Here is a 16,693-nt window from a genome sequence, read left to right as displayed (position 1 = left end):
CCTCGGCTGGGGCCGCGCTGGAAGCCGCCTGTTTGTTTATCTTCCTCTCCGGCGTTGCTTGTTTTGATGGCACATCCTTCTCCTCCTCCTCGCCGGGCCGCGGGGTCGAGCCATGAACCCACCACGTCCTGTTTGCTGAGGTCCCTTCTCCCCTTGCGGAGGTGCAGAGCAGCCACCCGTGTGTGCGACAGCCGCGGCAGATAAAAATATGCAGGGCAAAGCATCCTGGCTATATCTGTACTGATGGTATTGGTGAGTTTGTCCCAGGTCTACCTGTCCCTGCCCTCCCTGGGGACAGGAGCGTGGTGCTGCATGGACCCCCTGACCCTTGCTGAGCCAGACCAGGCAGAATCATGGAATCACCTAAGCTGGAAAAGACCTTTAAGATTATCAAGTCCAACCTGTACCCCAGGACTGCCATGTCCACCACTAAACCATGTCACTGAGGGCCTCAGAGCTGTGTCACAAAATGCCAACCATGGCTAGGCTGGGGCAAACTCTCAAAGCCCATGGGTGGGCACCTCATGCTGCCCGTGGGGTCATCTCCATAACCCAAAGGGACACCTGGGGACAAAATACCCCCAACCTGCTGGGTCCTAGGCTGCTGGGAAGGGTGCTGGGGCAGCCCCAAGGCACTGAGCCCTCTCCAGCTGCCTGCTTTTCCCCGTTACGGTGTGAACCCCTGGCCTTGCCAATAAAAGCTGCCAGCTTTGCCTCGGCTCGTGCGCAGCCACTGCTCTCCCTCCAGCTCTGCCCAAGCCCAGGCAGCTTCTCAGCAGTGAACCCTTGCCAAAAACTGCGTGTGTGAAAGCGTCGTTTCCTAAACATATAAATATTCCCAGGGCTTAGCTGGAAAACTCCCCATGATTAGTTAAAATGCCCTGGACAGCCAAGTGCACACAAGCCCAGGGAAAGGGCACATTTAAGGCTGTGCAGCTGTGCCCTCAGGGACTGGCAGGTCCTTTCCTCTCCATGAGGGAAGCAGCAGAGGTTTGGGAAGCGAGCAAAGCTGTGGAGCACTTTCCCGCTTCCTGTCAGCCCTGTGCCACACCAATCACAACACCATTCCAGCCAGGAGGTGTTTACCACTACCAAACATCCACAACCTGAGGCCCTGTTTTGCAAAGGGAGAGGCTGGAAGGACCATCAGACCTCTCCTCCTGACCTCCTGCCCACTGACGTTCAGCCATGCACATCCCAAGACCGATCCCAGCAACTTGGTTTTCTTCCAGGCAGGCTCCCAGCCCACTTTTGGAGACATCAAGAGATGGAGAATCAACCGCTGCCCTTGGGAGCATGCCTCAATCGTTAATCGCCCATGGGAGCAAACCCAAGTGCCTCTGTCCTAGCTTGAAATTGCCTGGCTCTGGCTCCCGGTGCCTGGCTTGTGCTCCCTGCTCTCCGCGAGATTAAAGACAGCCCTTCTCTAAGCAGTATTTTCTCCTTGTAAAGACCCTCACACACTGTAATCAAGGCGCCTCTCAATTTTCTCCCTGATAAGTAGACAGAGCTCTTCCGTTCCAAGTCTCTCAATGCTGGGCTCTCTCCCCAGCCCTCAGTTCATTCCTGCGACTCTGTGCTGATTGTCCGGCGTCTTTTGGAAAACCCAGATGCAGGAGTTGGTTGCTGCACTCCCAGCTCCCCATGGCATGTCCCGAAGGACCCCAGCCCCTCATGCTGCTCTTTTTGGAGCTGGCAAACGGAGTACTGAATTGCCCAGGGGCTTTGAAATACCTGCCAAGAGACAACGAGATCATCCAGCCCACCCTTCTGCTGCAGAACGAGCAGGGAGTGAATAAGGGTGAACAGCCAGTTTTGGTGGAGAAGAGCTGCAAAGCTGTGTTTGGTGTTCCTCACTAACACAAGACCTAGGAGGCATCAGGAGGAACAGGGTACCACATTCAAACCAAAGGCAGCAGCTGCTCGCATCTCACGGCTCATTGCCACAGGATTGTACATGGGACAAAAGCATCATCAGTGGGTTCATAAAGCAACAGGATGAATGCAGAGAAGACAGATCCCCCAGGCAGACTGAACACACAACTGCATCCCTCCACCACTGCTCCCCTGGTGCCGGTGCTCAGATCTGGCTGCCAGGGGATGCAGAGGGAGAGCATCTCCCAGTCCCTCCCATTCCCCGTACAGTGCTCCAGCCCCAAGATGCTGCTGCTGGACTGTTCTCGGGACACACAGCACCAACTGCCCTCCCATCTTTTAACTCTGACAGATGAGCTCCCCACTAACTGCCTGTGCAAGGCTCTGTGCAGGGCTGCATCACTCCCCTCCTGCCCACCCTGCACCACAGAGCACCTTCTCCTGTGCCCCACACCCCTACCAGCTCTTGAAGGACTCTGGAGTTTCAAGCCTGATGTTCATCTTTAGCAGATATTGTTGAGCTGACCCTTGGACAAAGACACACTTCATCATCCCCCGATCCTGGCACATCCATCCGCATCCTTCCGGCAACAGCAGCGAAACGCTTACCAACTACTTCTGCCATGTCTGTTCCAGTATCAATCATTTCACCACCTTCATCTACCATTAAGCTTATCCCATTGCTGGAAGCTTGGGGTTTCCTCCTGCTACACTAAATAAAAGTCTTTCCTTCTCTCCTTCTCCATGATTTTTCCTTGATGTCTTTAGCTTCTGTTATCCATTTTCTACACTTCATAATTTCTAATTTATACTGATTGCTATCTACTCCCGCTCCCCCATTTGTTATAAACTGCTCTTTTATTTCTAATTGCTGCCTTCAGTTTGCCACTGAACCAGAACGGGCTCTCGGCCAGCGCTGCCCTCTTTCTTGATTGTGGAATTGTGGCTTTTTGTGGCTTCTGAAATTCTTCTGAAAGAGCTCACCATTTTCATTCACATTTTTCTATCTAAATGTTTCCTCAGAGCTGATTTCGCTCATAATTTTCCCCCTGCTTTGGGAAATTAGCCCTTTCAAAGCATGAAGGACATAAATTACTGTTTAGGAATGTTCTTTCTTTGACCAGGGTGAATGTAATCTGCTCATGATCATTGCTCCCTAGGCAACCTCTAAGTTGCAGTCCAGCAGTGAATTCATCTCTATCCACCATAACCAGGGGGAAATGAAAGTTCCCTGTGCTGGAGGCAATGCAAAAAGAGGGATCACCCCTAATATTTAGAAACTCTGCAGGTGGTTTGCTGCTGGCTGTGCAGGACCACCAGTGTGTGTCTCATGAAGCAATATCCTATGGACACCATGGACACCCTGGCTGACTCCCTGGTGCCCAGCAGACACCACTGCTCCTCACTCCTGTGCCTCTGCAATGAGCACAGGAACACTTAGAAGCATCCTGAGTTATTTTACATCAATGGGTATCAATCCTTTCTGATCTTACCACATTGGTTTGAATCATTTTAGTGCTTCTGTGATTATTTCCAATAATGAAAAAAGATCAGAGGAAAGACTCTCTCCTTCCAATCCCAGTTTCTCCAAAGCACATGACTGATTTTAGAGCCGTGCATGCCAAGGGGAGGGTGAAAAGGATGAGCATCCCACAGCACAGAAAACAGGCTGAAAGGCACTTATCCCCACAATGCAGCACTGGAAAGCCAACCTAAAAGCAGCAGATGAACCAAAAGGAGCAGATGGCTTCTCCTCGTTTACCTGCTCCTTGCCTGATATCAGTATCAGTGTTTCAGATCCACAGCAAGTGTGGGAAGCAGGTGAGGATGCCACAGTAATGACACACTCCCATGGAGCAGCCAACCCAGTCTGCACCCCTAGCAACAACCAGCAGCCAGGTAAGTGGCAAGAGGATGACAAAACATGCTGCCACCTCCCCATCCAGCTGTACCAGGCATGCCCCCAGCTCTTCTCACTCTCCAAAGGAGGTGCAAGGACACAAAGGAGGGCCATGGGAGAGCCAATGGCCACTACACCTCTCCAGGCAAGTTCAGCAGTGTCCATCCAGCCCAACACACTTCACAATGGGGCTGCTGGTGCTGGTGCTCCCCACCACTCGTTTGTCAAAGAAGGGAGCACTTGCACAGCTCCTTACCTTAACCATGAAGCACTGCTGAAATGTCTCCTCCTGGAAGGGCTCCGTCCGCAGGCGATCTGCAAGGGAAAGCAGGGATGAGCTTGGACAGATCTGGCCAGGCCTCTGACCCTGGCTCCCCCTTTCCCCGCCTGTGAGGCAAGCGGACTGCAGGGAACAGCTTCAGCACACTCATCCCTGAGCCAGCAGAAGAGCCTGTGCTCTGAATCTTGTTCAGAACACTGATTTTCCCCCATCATTGCTAAGATGTTGTCTGGAGAAGCACCTGGCCAGCTCTGCTTAGCAGCATTGGTCCAAAGCTTCCTCCCAGCATCCCACCCTGCCCGGACAAGAAACAAGAGAGGCCATCTGCCTACCAGCATCAGTCCCTGGGCCCAAACCAGGTTGTTCTGGCTGCCCCAAGCCAAGCAGGGCCAGCACGTGTCAGAAGACAGGGGAGAGCAGCCAGCTGATGCAACTCTAGTGCAGCTGCAGGGAAGATCCAGGCTCCTGTGGTGGGGTGCCTGCCGTTGGACAGGGTCTGGACCACATCACCTTCCTGGCCATGATAAGCAAGTCAGGGCTGATCCCCGTGAATTCCCCATCAATCCCCACATCTGCAAGGGGCAAAATTCCTATGGAAGGGCAGGCATCACCTCTGGCAGCAGACAGAGCGCAGCACTAACAAGGAATGAGCCAAAAACCAGGTCCCAGTCAGCCTGCATGGGCAGAGGATAACCTCCCCAGGGTGGCTCCCCAGAGAAGGTCCTGACCCACGTCCTACCCCAGAAGGCTTCTTCCCGCCTGTCCCAGCTGGTGGCAAGGTGAGCTGGGCGCTGGAGGGGGGCCACACACATGGCTGTGTTTGCCATGGCGGAGAGAGCCGGGAGCCCCTGGTTGCTCTCCAAGCACTCGGGAGCTACCGTGCTTGGGAAGGGAGCCTGACACCGCTGCAGGGCCGGCCCCCACTGGCATCCCTGCCGACTCCTGGGGAACAGCCAGGTGAAGTGGAGAGCCCCTTGGCGACTCCCCAGCTCCTCCAGCTCCCGGTCAAGGGCCATTCCTCCTCCAGCTCTCCCCAGGGGCTGCTCCCCAACCTCCTGGCTACCATCTTGCTGCCAGCACAGCTGAACATGAAACAAGCCTGGCTGGGTAACAGCCAGAGAGAGCAGAGCATGCCAGCCCCGTGCTAAGGAGGAAACTCACTCCCTGCTTGCTCTTCTCTTGGTCCTAGGCATCCCTTCTCACCTCTGCTGAGAGTGGCCCCACTCTCCCTGTAGTCTTCAATCTCAGCATCCTTCTGAAGCAGTAGCGAGGCCAGGTTTTGCACCTGGGACTGCAGCGCCAGGCTCATCTGAATCAAGGGCCTGACGAGGTGGCGGGACACCTAGGATGGAGGAAGGACACTTTAGGAAAGCTCCACAAGAGCAGGGAAGGCAGGAAGACCATAGCAAGAGCTGCACCCCAGCTCACACAGAGCTCCCCAAGATACCCCATGTCTCAACCAAATCCAGTGGGAAGTGGTAAAAAAACATGAGCTGGGAGAAGAGAGGCCAGATGCTACAGGACACATCCCTCCATCCCAGCCCCATCCTTTCACAGCTGAGATCTGCAGCAGGTGAAAAACTGGGTGGGATACCCTGAGTGGGACAGTGTGCAAGATAGGCAATGCTCCACCTGCCATTTGGGGTGCAGGAGGAAGCACAGACCCTGCCATGTGCCCCAGGGATGAGCTGCAGAGGTGACAACCATCATACACCCAAGCACTCAGAGGAGACCACTGGCAGCAGAGCTGGGACAGAGCAAGCAGCATTTTGTCAGGAGGGCTTTGTGCCAGCCTGGAGCCCCTGGCCAGCTGCTGAGCCGATCTTAGCAAGGGAGAGTTGTTCTTCATTCCCACATCCACAACAGCCACGCTCAGCATCCAACAGATTCCCATTTCTTGGGTGCCTTGCAGACATCCTTCACATTTCCAAGCAAAAGGAGAGGAGCAGCTACCAACTGAGTGCTCGGGCTTTGCACCTTTTCAGCTCAGCCTCCATGCTCCTTGCCCAGGGAGGGACAGGAAGTCAAGCCAAGCCAGGACCCTGGGTTTATTTGCTCCCCAGTTCAATCTTGAAAGTGAGGACAGACACCCCCAGGGCGGGTGGGGAGCCCAGCTCTCCTCCCCGTGATGCCCAAACACAGCATTCCGGGGGAGAAAAGACGGGACCCGCACCAGGACCCGCACCAGGAGCCGCTGGGAGCCGGTGTTAGGGATGGAGGGCGCTGCTTCCCGCCGGCAGCGGAGCCACAGGGCCGGCCGCGGGGCCGGTGCTGCCACTGGAGGCCTCCGCTGAGCGGTTAGCGGGTACCGGGCGCCCTCTTGTGCGCGCAGGGCCGCAGGGTCGGGGACCAGGAGGGACCCGGGCCGGGGGGGCGGCCAGGGCAGCCCCTGCCCGCCTGCCAGGGGGTCCGTCGCGGGCCGCAAACGCAGCGTGTGATCGGGCTGCAGGGGGCTGCCCCCCGAAACTCGGTGTGGGGCTATCCCGTGGTAAGAGCAGCCTCTTAAAAGCCGGGAAGACGCCACCTTCATTCCTGCAGTTGTGATGGAGCCCCTGCGGGTCCTTTGGGGGTACCCACTGCTCTGTGCCCCACTTCATGGCATGCACCAAAGGAGAACAGCATCATTCTGCTGTGTGGGGTGCTGGCAGGGTCTCATCCCAAACTGGACAACTCCCTGCTGCCGGGGTACCAGCACATGCTGGGCCACCCCTGCTTCACTGCAAGGCACCAACCAAGATGCCAAAGGCTCAGTCTGAAGAAATGGGGCAGTGAACCATGGAGAGGACATGAAACTGTATAAGAAGGACATGGAGCTGTTGGAGCAAGTCCAGAGGAGGGCCACGAGGATGATAAGAAAGCTTGAGCACCTCCCAGAGGAAGACAGGCTGAGAAAGTTGGGGCTGTTCTGCCTGGAGAAGAGAAGGGGGCCTACAAGGATGCTGGAGAGCGACTCTCCATTAGGGACTGTAGTGATAGGACAAGGGGCAATGGGTTGAAACTTAAACAGAATAGATTTAGGTTAGATATAAAGAAGCAATTATTTACTGTAAGAGTGATGGGGCACTGGAAGGAAGGGTACTGAAGGAAGTGGTAAATACTCAATCCCTGGCAGTGTCCAAGGCCAGGCTGGACAGAGCCTTGGGCAACGTGGTCTACTGTGAGGTGTCCCTGCCTAGGGCAGGGGGTTGGAACTGGATGACCTTAAGGCCCTTTCCAACCCAAACCGTTCTGTGATTCTGTGTGAGGGGCAGCAGGCAGAGCCAGGCACTCTACAGCCACCAGCACAGCCTGAGACCACCCAAAAGCTTCCAAGCATTAGGAGACAACCCTTGATTTTGGCCATTCCCCTCCCCAAACTCTCCTCAGCTTCACTCACCATCTCCACAGGAGCAGGGCAGCAGTGGAAATCCCAGTAGAAGGGCAGTCCGGAGAGCTCACTCTTCATGTGCAGGCTGAGCCCGTTGGCAGTGCGGTGGCAGGAGAAAGAGGTGGTGGCATCCGGCTGCCCTGCCAGCAAGGGGCCCATCAATTTGCACAAGTGGTGTAGGAAGGAGGACACCTGGACTGTCAGCCGCTTGTTCAGCTCCTGGGGAAAGGCAAGTTTAGGGGTACAGCGATGCCCTGGGAGCTCGGCACTGGGAAACAAGCAGCAGAAACTCCAGCACAGAATGAGCCAAACTACTTCTGCATGTCCCAGTGTTGCAAAAGTCATCCCTGGGCCTCAGCTTCCAGCCCTGTGACAGAATACTCCCCAGACAAAGTGTGAAGGCTCCCCTGCCCTGCCAGCCCAGGAAGGCCCAGATGGTGGGCAGGGTGCAACAGTCTCCACTAGTGCATCTGCCCTGCATGCCACCACGAGTGTCCCAGGCTGGCTGAGAGTTGTCACAGCTCAGCTAACCTGCCAGAGCTGGGAGATGGCTGCCCCTGCATGTCCACCCCTCCTGCCAGCAGCTGCTCAGCACAGAGCTTTGTGGGCAAAGGGACATGGCAGACAGGGGTGACCTAGGCACAGGGGGACACGGGTTGGGGTGAGGGATGAGGCATGGCCCCAGGTGTTTTGGGGGCCATGCTAAGAGGACATCCCATGGGAGTCTGTGCCTCCTCTGAATGTGATCAGGAGTCTCCCCATCCCTGGTGGAAAGGCAGCCTTTTTTCAAGCTCTTCCTTTAGCACTGATCCTGGGGAAACCAGCTGTTCATCCACCCCACAAATGAAACAAGTATGCCAGCCTCAGCATGCAGCCCCAGTGAACATCTAGTTGCCCTGGGCATCTTAAAGAGCCTGGCCCACTCTCCCAAGAGGAGGGTGCTCGGCCATCCAGGGTAGCAGTGCTTGGGCAGAGCTGCCCAGGGACTTCCTCGGCCAGGTGTTTGCACCTGAGCCCTGTCAGATCCAATTGTCTTTGTGTCACCAAGCAGTCTGTGCTAGGATGTCAGCTGCTACAAGGAGAAAAGGAAGTCCCTGGACTTTCCAGACACTCACCTTGGACCTTTGTCCCACAGCCTCGGCATCTGCACTCTCGTACCAGACGCTGCTGAGGTCAGAGATGAGCAGGATGTAGCCAGTATCCCTGAAGCATACTTTGGCAATAAAAGGGCACTCACTAAGGCAAACAGAAGCCCAGGGCTGTGTCAGGAGGCTGCTCTCCAGCTTCTTGGAACCCTCCATCTGCAAAAGAACAATCATGTCTCTGCCTCACCCAAACCCAGGAAGACCCCAGGCCTTGGGGTGGCTTCACACAGACCCTTGGTCCCTGCCCACCCATTCATGATGCCAGCCCCACTTTGCAGCCCAGAGGTGAGGGTGCTCAGCCAGCTCCAGTCACACACATCCCTGCACATGCATGCAGCTTTGCTGAGACAGGCATTATGGGGAGCTCTGTGCAGGGCAGTTTCTACCCCAGCTCACAATAAGCATCCCAAACGCACCAGCAGATGCACAGCAATGTACTTGCTGGCTCCCAAGCATTTTCCAGTGCTTGCTACCATTAATAGGGCAAGAGCTCTACATCCAAATTAACATTTAAGCTGCCCTGCTTGCACTGAGATGGGCAGGGGGATGCTGCAGCCCCCCTCTTGCTTGGACATCCCACTCCCGTGCTCCACGTGAGCCACGGACAGTACCCTGCCTGCACCACTACCGGCAGTGTGCCGGCAGCAGCGCACGCTGCCGAGAGCACTGCCCGTTCCCGCTCCTCCCTGTGACGGGCTCTGTGCCTGCCCGACCACTCGGGCACTCAACGATCCCAGCGTGCCCGCAGCACTGGTGAGCCGCGGAGTTACCCGGGGGCAAGAGGAGCAGGTGGGCCAGAGGCTACCTGGGTGACGGGCTTGCAGAGGCGAGCAGCTCCGGGCCGGAGGCGAGGGCGGGACTACAGCTCCCAGTATGCTGCTCTCTGCCGCGGGGCGCGCTGGGATGTGCGCGCTATGGGTCACCGACATGGAATGGCCATCGCTTCCTCAGAGACCAGGGAGCAAGTGCTCCTGCTCCCCCGGCTGCTGACAAGGACGGGCACCTGAGCTGTCACGGCTTGGGCATCTCCGGTTATCACAGCAGGTGCCATGGCCAAGACGCTGCGCAAAGCGCTGGGGTCTGAAACGCCTCACGACTTTGTTTTGTGCTTGCTGCTGTTTCGAAGCATCCTGGTACAAGTGCCCAGCGGGGGACAGCCGGGAGAGGCAGCAGCAGCCAGGAGTCCGGTCCCTTGGCCCCGGGTTTATTCCTCAAGCAGCCACAGGGTGCCCGCGCAGGCATGGCACAGGGCATGCACCCATGCCGCAGCTCTCCCAGGCTTCTGCTGGGGCTTCGCTGCACTCCAGCGAGCCCCACATAGCTGGGGCTGCAGGTGCCTCTGCCTCCGTGCCCAGGGACTGGGTTCAGAGGACACTGCAGAGCAGCGCTATGACAGCCTGGCAGAGGCCATGGACACGGCGCACTCCCAACGCCGCCAAGCTGAGCACAGCCCCATCCTTATCCCGGGCACTGACACCCCCCCCCCAGCACCCATGCGCTGACTGTGATCGCCCACCTGCACCCCATGCACTGAGGCCACCCACCCTGCACCCACAAACTCCCCTCCCCCCCGCACCCATGTACAGCCCCCGAGCTCTCCATTTGCACCCTATTAACGCCCTGCCTCAAACCTCTCCCTGCCTTGCAGGCTGCGGCCGCCCTCGGGGCGGGACCGAGGGAGGGTCGTCCCGGAACATTTGCATCCCTAAGGGTTGTCAGGGTGTGTGGGAGCAGACAGGGGTTTTGGGGTGCAGAACCCAAGCAGGGTGCAGGATGGATGGGGTTGCCTGGCCAGGTCAGGGAGGGTTTGGGGTACAGGATCCAGGCAGAGTGCTGGACCGAGTCATGCTTTAGGCACGGAGTGCAGGGCCAGATGGGTGCAGGGCCCAGGTAGGACCCCCCCATGGATAAGCTCCACCATCCCCCCAGCCCAGGTTTATCCTTCCTCTGAGCTTGCACCTAGGGCCAGCTTGCATCACCCGAAGGCTGCAAAACCATGGCCGTTCCTGCCCCACTGCTGTGCGTTTGCAGGCTGGTCCAGACTGGTGGTGGCAGCGCAGGGAGTACCCGTGGACTCTGATCTGCTGTAAAGGCTGCAGCAGTGAGCAGGGCTGGTGCAGGCTCTGCTGTAGTCGGTGTAACCAGCCAGCGGTGGGAAACAATCCAGGAACCGAACTTAATCACGGAGGTCAAAGGCAACATTTCAATGTTGTTTTTTCTCTAGAGAAATCCAGTGCTGGCAGTTAGATGGTGAGTGCTGCTGGGACCAACCCGCTGCAGGTGAAAAGGAGTTTACTGCTTTGGAGAGCTGACCTGAGCTGCATCCCCAGCCTGGGGCATGCTGGCGTACCAGGACGTTAGTATAGACATAGTGCCATGGGCATCAAGGGGCCATGGGCCCAGCTGGGACACAGCAGGGAGGAGATGGAGAGCCAGCCCTTCCTGAGCATGGTGCCAGAGGTGAGCAGAGCCCCTTGGGGATGGTCAAAGCACTGAGCCCTTGAGCCCTTTCCCAGCCATGTCCACAGGCTGACGGCACCCACATCCCCAGCTGCAGTGGCACCAGATGGCTGTGGCCTCTGTGGTTGCAGTCCTCAGGCTACCAGGGGAGGGAGGGCTGGTATCTCACAGGCAAATCCTGGCTAGAAAGGAAATCCCTCAAGACACCAAAGTTGGTTGAAGGTTTTTATACCTCATTCCCAAGGAAGGAAATGGGGTTTGTGCTGGGAGTGTGGAAGCACATGTCCCTTCAGTCCATGTGGGCTTCAGAAATTAGGAGCAAAGTGGCTCACAAGCTGTCTTTGGGGCACAACGCTGGTCCACCATGAGGTATTCGCACTCCGCAGAGTCAGGCCACTGTGTCCATGCAGCCATAACCATCTCACTCGTCCTCCTGGGTGGCTGTGGCTCCCCTGAGCCAGGTTTGGGGAGCAGGTGCATCCCTTCCTCGGGGGCAGTGGCCCCCTCCTCAGTGGCACGGCCGCCCTCCTCCTCATCCTCCTTCTCCTCCTCTTCCTCGCTCCTCGGGCAAAGGAAGCAGCAGGGGAAGGCTTTGCAGGAGGACGGCAGCAGCCTGCTCAGCCCAGGGGGGAGCCCATATGCCTGGCTGGCTTTGCCTCTCTCTCCATGGGCATGGTGGTCGCCTACCCCAGCTCTCCATGGCCCCAGCTCAAAGAGCAGCCCTCGCTCTTCCAAGGTTCCTGCAAGCACAGAAGTGAGCAATGTGATGGGAGCCCCTTCCTCCAGCTGCACTGTCCCAGCCTACACCAGCTCCGGGATCCACAGCAGGGCTGCCTGCAGGCAGTCCCATGGCCAGATGCAGACCTCAGAGCAGGGCCTCACACAGAGTACCTAGAGCAGCGCCTCACCTGAGACTGTATTCTCCAGGAGAAATGACAAGGAGCCAGTTAAAACCACAGGTGCCATGAGCAGGGAAAGGAAGAGCAGGTCCAGTGGCACCCAGCCTGCAGAGATGGTGCCAGAATCACCCAGGACATCCCAGTCCAAGAGGGAAAGGACCAGGAGCTGCCATGGCAGATCCAGGAGTTGGAGAGGGGCTCTGCCTGCTGCTGTGAGCTGACCCAGCCTCCCAGGACACTGGAGAAGTGTGGTCACTCTGCCACAGGGCCTGAGGCTTTGCCTTCCTTGGGGAATGTCCCTGCTACCTGTGGCCAGGTGAGCCAGAGCCGTGCCAAACCACCGCGGCACCAGGAGCGCCATGAACATGGCAAAGCCAACGATGAAGATGTTCCTGCCCGAGTCAATGTCCGCATACTGGAAGTAGGAGATCCCCGTGCCCACGGCTACAGCATAGGTGATGCAGAGTACCCCTCCTGCGGGGGGCAGGAGTCAGGCAGTGATAGGCAGGCTGCAGGCACCACAGTGCAGGGGAATGGCAGGGTACCCACCGTGAACAGCCAGCGGGATGCGGGTGAGGAGCCCCACCAGCCTCGGGGACATGCCCAGCACCACACACGCCAGCGCGCTCACTTGCACCGAGAGGCGAGAACCAGTCTAGTAGAAAGGACAGGAAAGTGAGGACAGGGAGCATCGCTCCCCACTCTGTCGTGGCCCTCCCCACCCCCTCCCCATCCTGCCATACAGACCTGCCTTTCCCAGCGATGATCTAGTGACAGCCTGGGTGCTGCAGGTCACCCACCCCTCCTGCTCCATTGCCTCTCCATCCCTTGCCGACCCTCCTCCCAACCCCAGCCATACCTGGGTGAGGCCAGCAGCGCAGGCGTTGGCAATACTGGCGGCAGTGCCCCCCGGGGCACCCAGCAGCCCTGCCAGGAGGCTGCCCAGCCCCTCCGTGCAGAGCCCCCGGTTGCATGCGTCAGGGGGCAGCCGGGGGGCTCTCAGCAGCTGCCCGCACAGCACGTAGCAGCCCACTGAGTTCATGCTGCAGCCCATGGCCATGGCGATGCCCACTGCCAGCGCCCGGGGGGTGAGCAGCGGCCACCCCCATTCGCCTGCGGCAGGAGAAAGAACGGGTGATAGAGGCCCTGGCTGAAGGCTGATGGCTGCATGCAGCCTTGCTGGCCTCTACCTGCGTAGGGGATGCGGACCCAAGGGACATGGAAGGTAGTGTTGGCCCAGGACAGCTGGGCCATGGCCAGGTCCAGCGATTCCCAGTGGATGTGGAGATGGCTGAGGATAGCACAGAGGATGCAGACACCAGTAAATGGGAGTAGTACCTGCAAGGCAGCAAGGGGACACTCAGCAGAGCACCCTCCTCCCCTGCCTGCCCTGGCCAGCACCCCATCCATCTGCTGTTCCCCAGAGAGCAGGTCCTTGTCCTGTCACCTCTCCCAAAGAGCCATGCTACATCTCCCCTTACGCCTGCAGGGAGCATCCCAGGCTCTGCTGCTCCTGTACCCTTGAGCAGAAGTCCTCTGTGCTCCCCCAACAGCAACCACACCCTGAGAGTTACACCAGGACTCCTCACCCCTGCCTCTGCTCTCAGCTCTGCTCCAGCTAACCCTTGCCTAACCCCACACCAAAGAACCAGACTTAGAGAGAAAACTGGGTGAAGCAGAGGGAGCTGGGGCGTATTAAGTTTTGGTACCGAGAATGTGCGCAGGGTGGGCACAGATGGCTCCATGGAGCCCCTCCAAGCCTGGGGCCAGGCACAGAAGGGCAGGCGGCAAGATCCCATGTGCTGGGAGAAGGTGACAGTAAGAAGCATAAGCCTAGGAGAGGGAGAACAGGTCACCATGCAGCATCACGGTGATGGGGTCCCAAACATGTGCTGTGCACCATGAAGATGCCCCATTCCCATCTCCATGGTGAAGGGAAGCCCACGTACAGCAGAGCTACCACCCAGTTAGTGGAGCAGAAGAAAGCAGCCTCCTTATATGCAGACAGCCCGATGATGGAGAGGCTGGGAGCCAGGACCATGGGCCCACAGTGCTGGGCTGCCCACCCACACACACCAGACACTCCCAGCACCAGCTGAACCAGCCCAGAGACCAGCACAGCTCCAGAGACCTGTGGGAGGAAATGATGGGGTCCATGTGGCAGGATGCATGGAGAGCAGACCAATGCTTTCCCTTGGACACACTCCCACTACCCCAGTAGTGTCACTTGTTCCCTGTGCTCTGCTCACCCCAGGCCCAAAGGAACACATGCACCCACATACACCATGAGCCCCATTGCCTTCGCACATCCCCTTGTGTCCCCACTGTTCATGACAATCCCCAGGAGGGCTGGGAAAGGGGCTGGGGGTGCAGGGAAGCAGGTAACACCTGGGGCACGGGTGGAGCAGGACAGGGACTCCCAGCCCAGTGCAGGAGCACCCACCTCTTGCAGTGGGGCAGCCCAGTTCCCTGCAACAGTGCAACGTGGTGCATGGCATTCACTGGCCACAGCTGTGCCTGTAAGGGAGTTTTGCATGATGTGATGCACATGAACACTGGGCTTCTGGAGCCAGGTCCAAGAGCACACAGTGTGGGGGCTGAAGCATCCCCATCCCTATAAGCCCTGACCCTAGGGTGGCAACCCGATGCACTCAGGGGTAAGTAGGGTGCTGTGCACCATCACCAGAGGAGCCAGCAGGCAGGGCCCTTTGCTACTCCTCATGCCCACCCCATGTGCTGGGCACATGCTCTGGCACTGACATGGCCTGGGTCCTGTGGGAAGAAGGCTCCAGGGCTGTGCTCACCGTTCCGGTCTATGCTGGCACCAAGAGACAGGTGGGAGCTCAGCACCATGGCAGGGACCAGGTACTCAAAGGATGGGATATGAACCAGTGGCAGCCTGGGGAAGGGGACAGCAAGGGCACATTAGAGAGGAAAGAGTGGACATGGCTATTCCAAAGCCCTGCCTGCCATAGGAGTGAGGGATGGGAAGGGTAGGAGCCGAGAACCTCGAAGAGGCAGGAGGTCATCCCATATCCCAAATGTGCCCTTAGCACAGTCCAAACAGAGGTCAGGGGATTTGCCAAAGCACACACCAAGCCTCTGTGAACCATGGGCAGCACAGGCACGGGATGGTCAGGAGGAGCTGCGTGTGGTGCTGGAGCACATCAGCAAGGAGCTGGAGGAAAAGCACAGCAGTTTTCCTAGGGGGATGTGTGACAGAAGGATGCAGTGATGGCAGGGAGAGGGATATCTCTGCAGATGCAGGACAAGGGGTTGTTCTGGTGCCCCTTCCCACCTCCAGCAAAGCCTGTCTTCCCACAGCCTAGTAGGGGGGCGGAGACCATGGCATCACCCTTCTCCCAGCAACAGCTCCAACTGCTTTGTCCCCCTTTCTCACCGGCTCCCCAGGGTGGTCTGCAGCACTGTGGAGATACCGCAGGCGAAGAGGCTGCGTGCCAGCAGCTCGCTGGTGACCTGGCTGTGGGGTGGCTCCTTGGGCAGGGTGGGCAGCAGGAGGAGGTGGAAGATGCAGAGCAAGGAGGCCTGCACAGCCAGGTGCTGTGCAGAGAAGAGAGGGGGTGGTCGTAACTTGCTGTAGCCCCCATAACTGCAGCCCCCATTCTTGTCCTCCCAGGTGGATGCACACTCACTGACACCCCCTGCCAGCATTCACCACTGTCCTCTCTGCACACCCTGGCCAGAGCCCCACTCACTCTTTGCCTGGCAGGATGCAACCCCTGCCCTGACTCCTGTAGGGATCTCAGCCCTCTCCCCATTGCCCCCTCTGGCTGCTCACCACTGTCCTCTCTTACCTGAAGGGCTAAGCAACAGCTCAGCATCCAAGAGCACATCTTCTGCAGGGAGCAGGATGTGAGCACAGCGCTCCTAGCACCAGACAGTCTGCAATGGCCCCCATTCATGCTCCTGCCTCTCCAGCTCTGTTCCTGGCTTGCAGTGCAGAGGGGGTGGGCAGGGTCCCAACCCCCAAAGGATCCTCACAAGACTCATGAGGCTGAACTTCCACCTTCTACAGGAACTGCCTCAGGGTTAGCCATTAACTTGAGTTGGTGAGTAACCTGCCCTTGCAGCTAGGAATGCAAGTGTCACCCTGGGTTGTCACCACAAGAGCCAGGACACCAGACAGTACCAACTGCCCACAGCCTAAGTCTCATCCTTGCCTTTTGTGGTGCACAGAGCAGGGACTGACTGGGCCACAGAACGACCACCTCTTCCTTCATGTGCTTGAAGCATCCCTACCCGGAGCATCTTTCAGCTCCAGGATGTTCTGACTGTGCTTGCTCCTCCCCAGCACAGCATCCCTCTGCCCTCCTGGTCCAGTCCTTCCCCACCATCAGACACAGCAGAGCCTATTAAAAGCTCCCCTCAGATCCTGCCGTTTACCTCTGTAGGCACGATGGATCTACCACATCCCCCTTTCTCCTAGGAGGAGGTCCCTGAATATTGATGCTGGACAAGTCTGCCAGAGACAAGCGCTGCCTGCTTGGCTCGGAGGGCTCCCAAGATAGCACAGGCAGGACGCTCATGTTTTTGTCACAGGGCAGCAGTGGCTGTGCCAGCAACCACAACAGTGACCCTACCAAGCCCTTGTTGTTTGGGGCTCACTCATTAACTGGGCAGACTTTGGAGAGCAAAGAGCAGGGGAGACCACACACATTCCCCACATTCCCAAGCACGGGGAACCTCATCTTGCCCACTGCCCCTGCCTTCCCTAGGCATCAGACCTCATGTCCCCCCCATCACCAA

General features: G+C 57.9%; 2 protein-coding genes across 2 annotated transcripts in view; both read right to left on the bottom strand.

The window, feature by feature from the left end:
- NHEJ1 (non-homologous end joining factor 1) overlaps positions 1-9,168 on the bottom strand; it is a 43,179-nt gene extending 34,011 nt beyond the window's left edge. The window contains exons 1-4 of the mRNA XM_057430024.1: positions 8,538-9,168; positions 7,432-7,641; positions 5,259-5,397; positions 4,032-4,090 (exon numbers count right to left, since the gene is read on the bottom strand). Of these exons, the coding sequence (XP_057286007.1) occupies positions 4,032-4,090; positions 5,259-5,397; positions 7,432-7,641; positions 8,538-8,741 (612 nt within the window). The 5' untranslated portion in view covers positions 8,742-9,168. The remainder of the gene's footprint in view (positions 1-4,031; positions 4,091-5,258; positions 5,398-7,431; positions 7,642-8,537) is intronic.
- Positions 9,169-11,238: 2,070 nt separating this feature from the next.
- Positions 11,239-15,985, bottom strand: SLC23A3 (solute carrier family 23 member 3). Its single transcript, XM_057430010.1, has 12 exons — positions 15,742-15,985; positions 15,327-15,487; positions 14,731-14,825; positions 14,370-14,443; positions 13,876-14,057; positions 13,636-13,759; positions 13,117-13,264; positions 12,786-13,039; positions 12,476-12,581; positions 12,233-12,400; positions 11,936-12,031; positions 11,239-11,767 (listed from the first exon to the last, which is right to left on the bottom strand). Exons 1-12 carry the CDS (start codon positions 15,847-15,849, stop codon positions 11,340-11,342), a joined length of 1,944 nt encoding a protein of 647 aa, XP_057285993.1. The 5' UTR covers positions 15,850-15,985; the 3' UTR covers positions 11,239-11,339.
- Positions 15,986-16,693: the final 708 nt, after the last annotated feature.

This window comes from Pezoporus wallicus, unplaced genomic scaffold, assembly GCF_028554395.1.
Source record: "Pezoporus wallicus isolate ANWC-B61680 ecotype Strahan unplaced genomic scaffold, APGP_CSIRO_Pwel_v1 contig_5261, whole genome shotgun sequence".
In the NCBI taxonomy this organism is placed as follows: Eukaryota; Metazoa; Chordata; class Aves; order Psittaciformes; family Psittacidae; genus Pezoporus; species Pezoporus wallicus.
The sequence above is the reverse complement of the archived record's forward strand: the minus strand, read 5'-3'. Positions and strand labels throughout refer to the sequence as shown.

Bases quoted from the DNA above. Each gene is read 5' to 3' on its own strand.
- SLC23A3 (XM_057430010.1), bottom strand. From the start codon at position 15,849: ATGAATGGGGGCCATTGCAGACTGTCTGGTGCTAGGAGCGCTGTGCTC. The intron at 14,826-15,326 runs GTGAGAAAGGGG...CCCCTTCCCCAG, and splicing joins CAGACCACCCTGGGGAGCCG to GCTGCCACTGGTTCATATCC. The intron at 13,040-13,116 runs GTAGAGGCCAGC...CTCCTGCCGCAG, and splicing joins GGTCCGCATCCCCTACGCAG to GCGAATGGGGGTGGCCGCTG.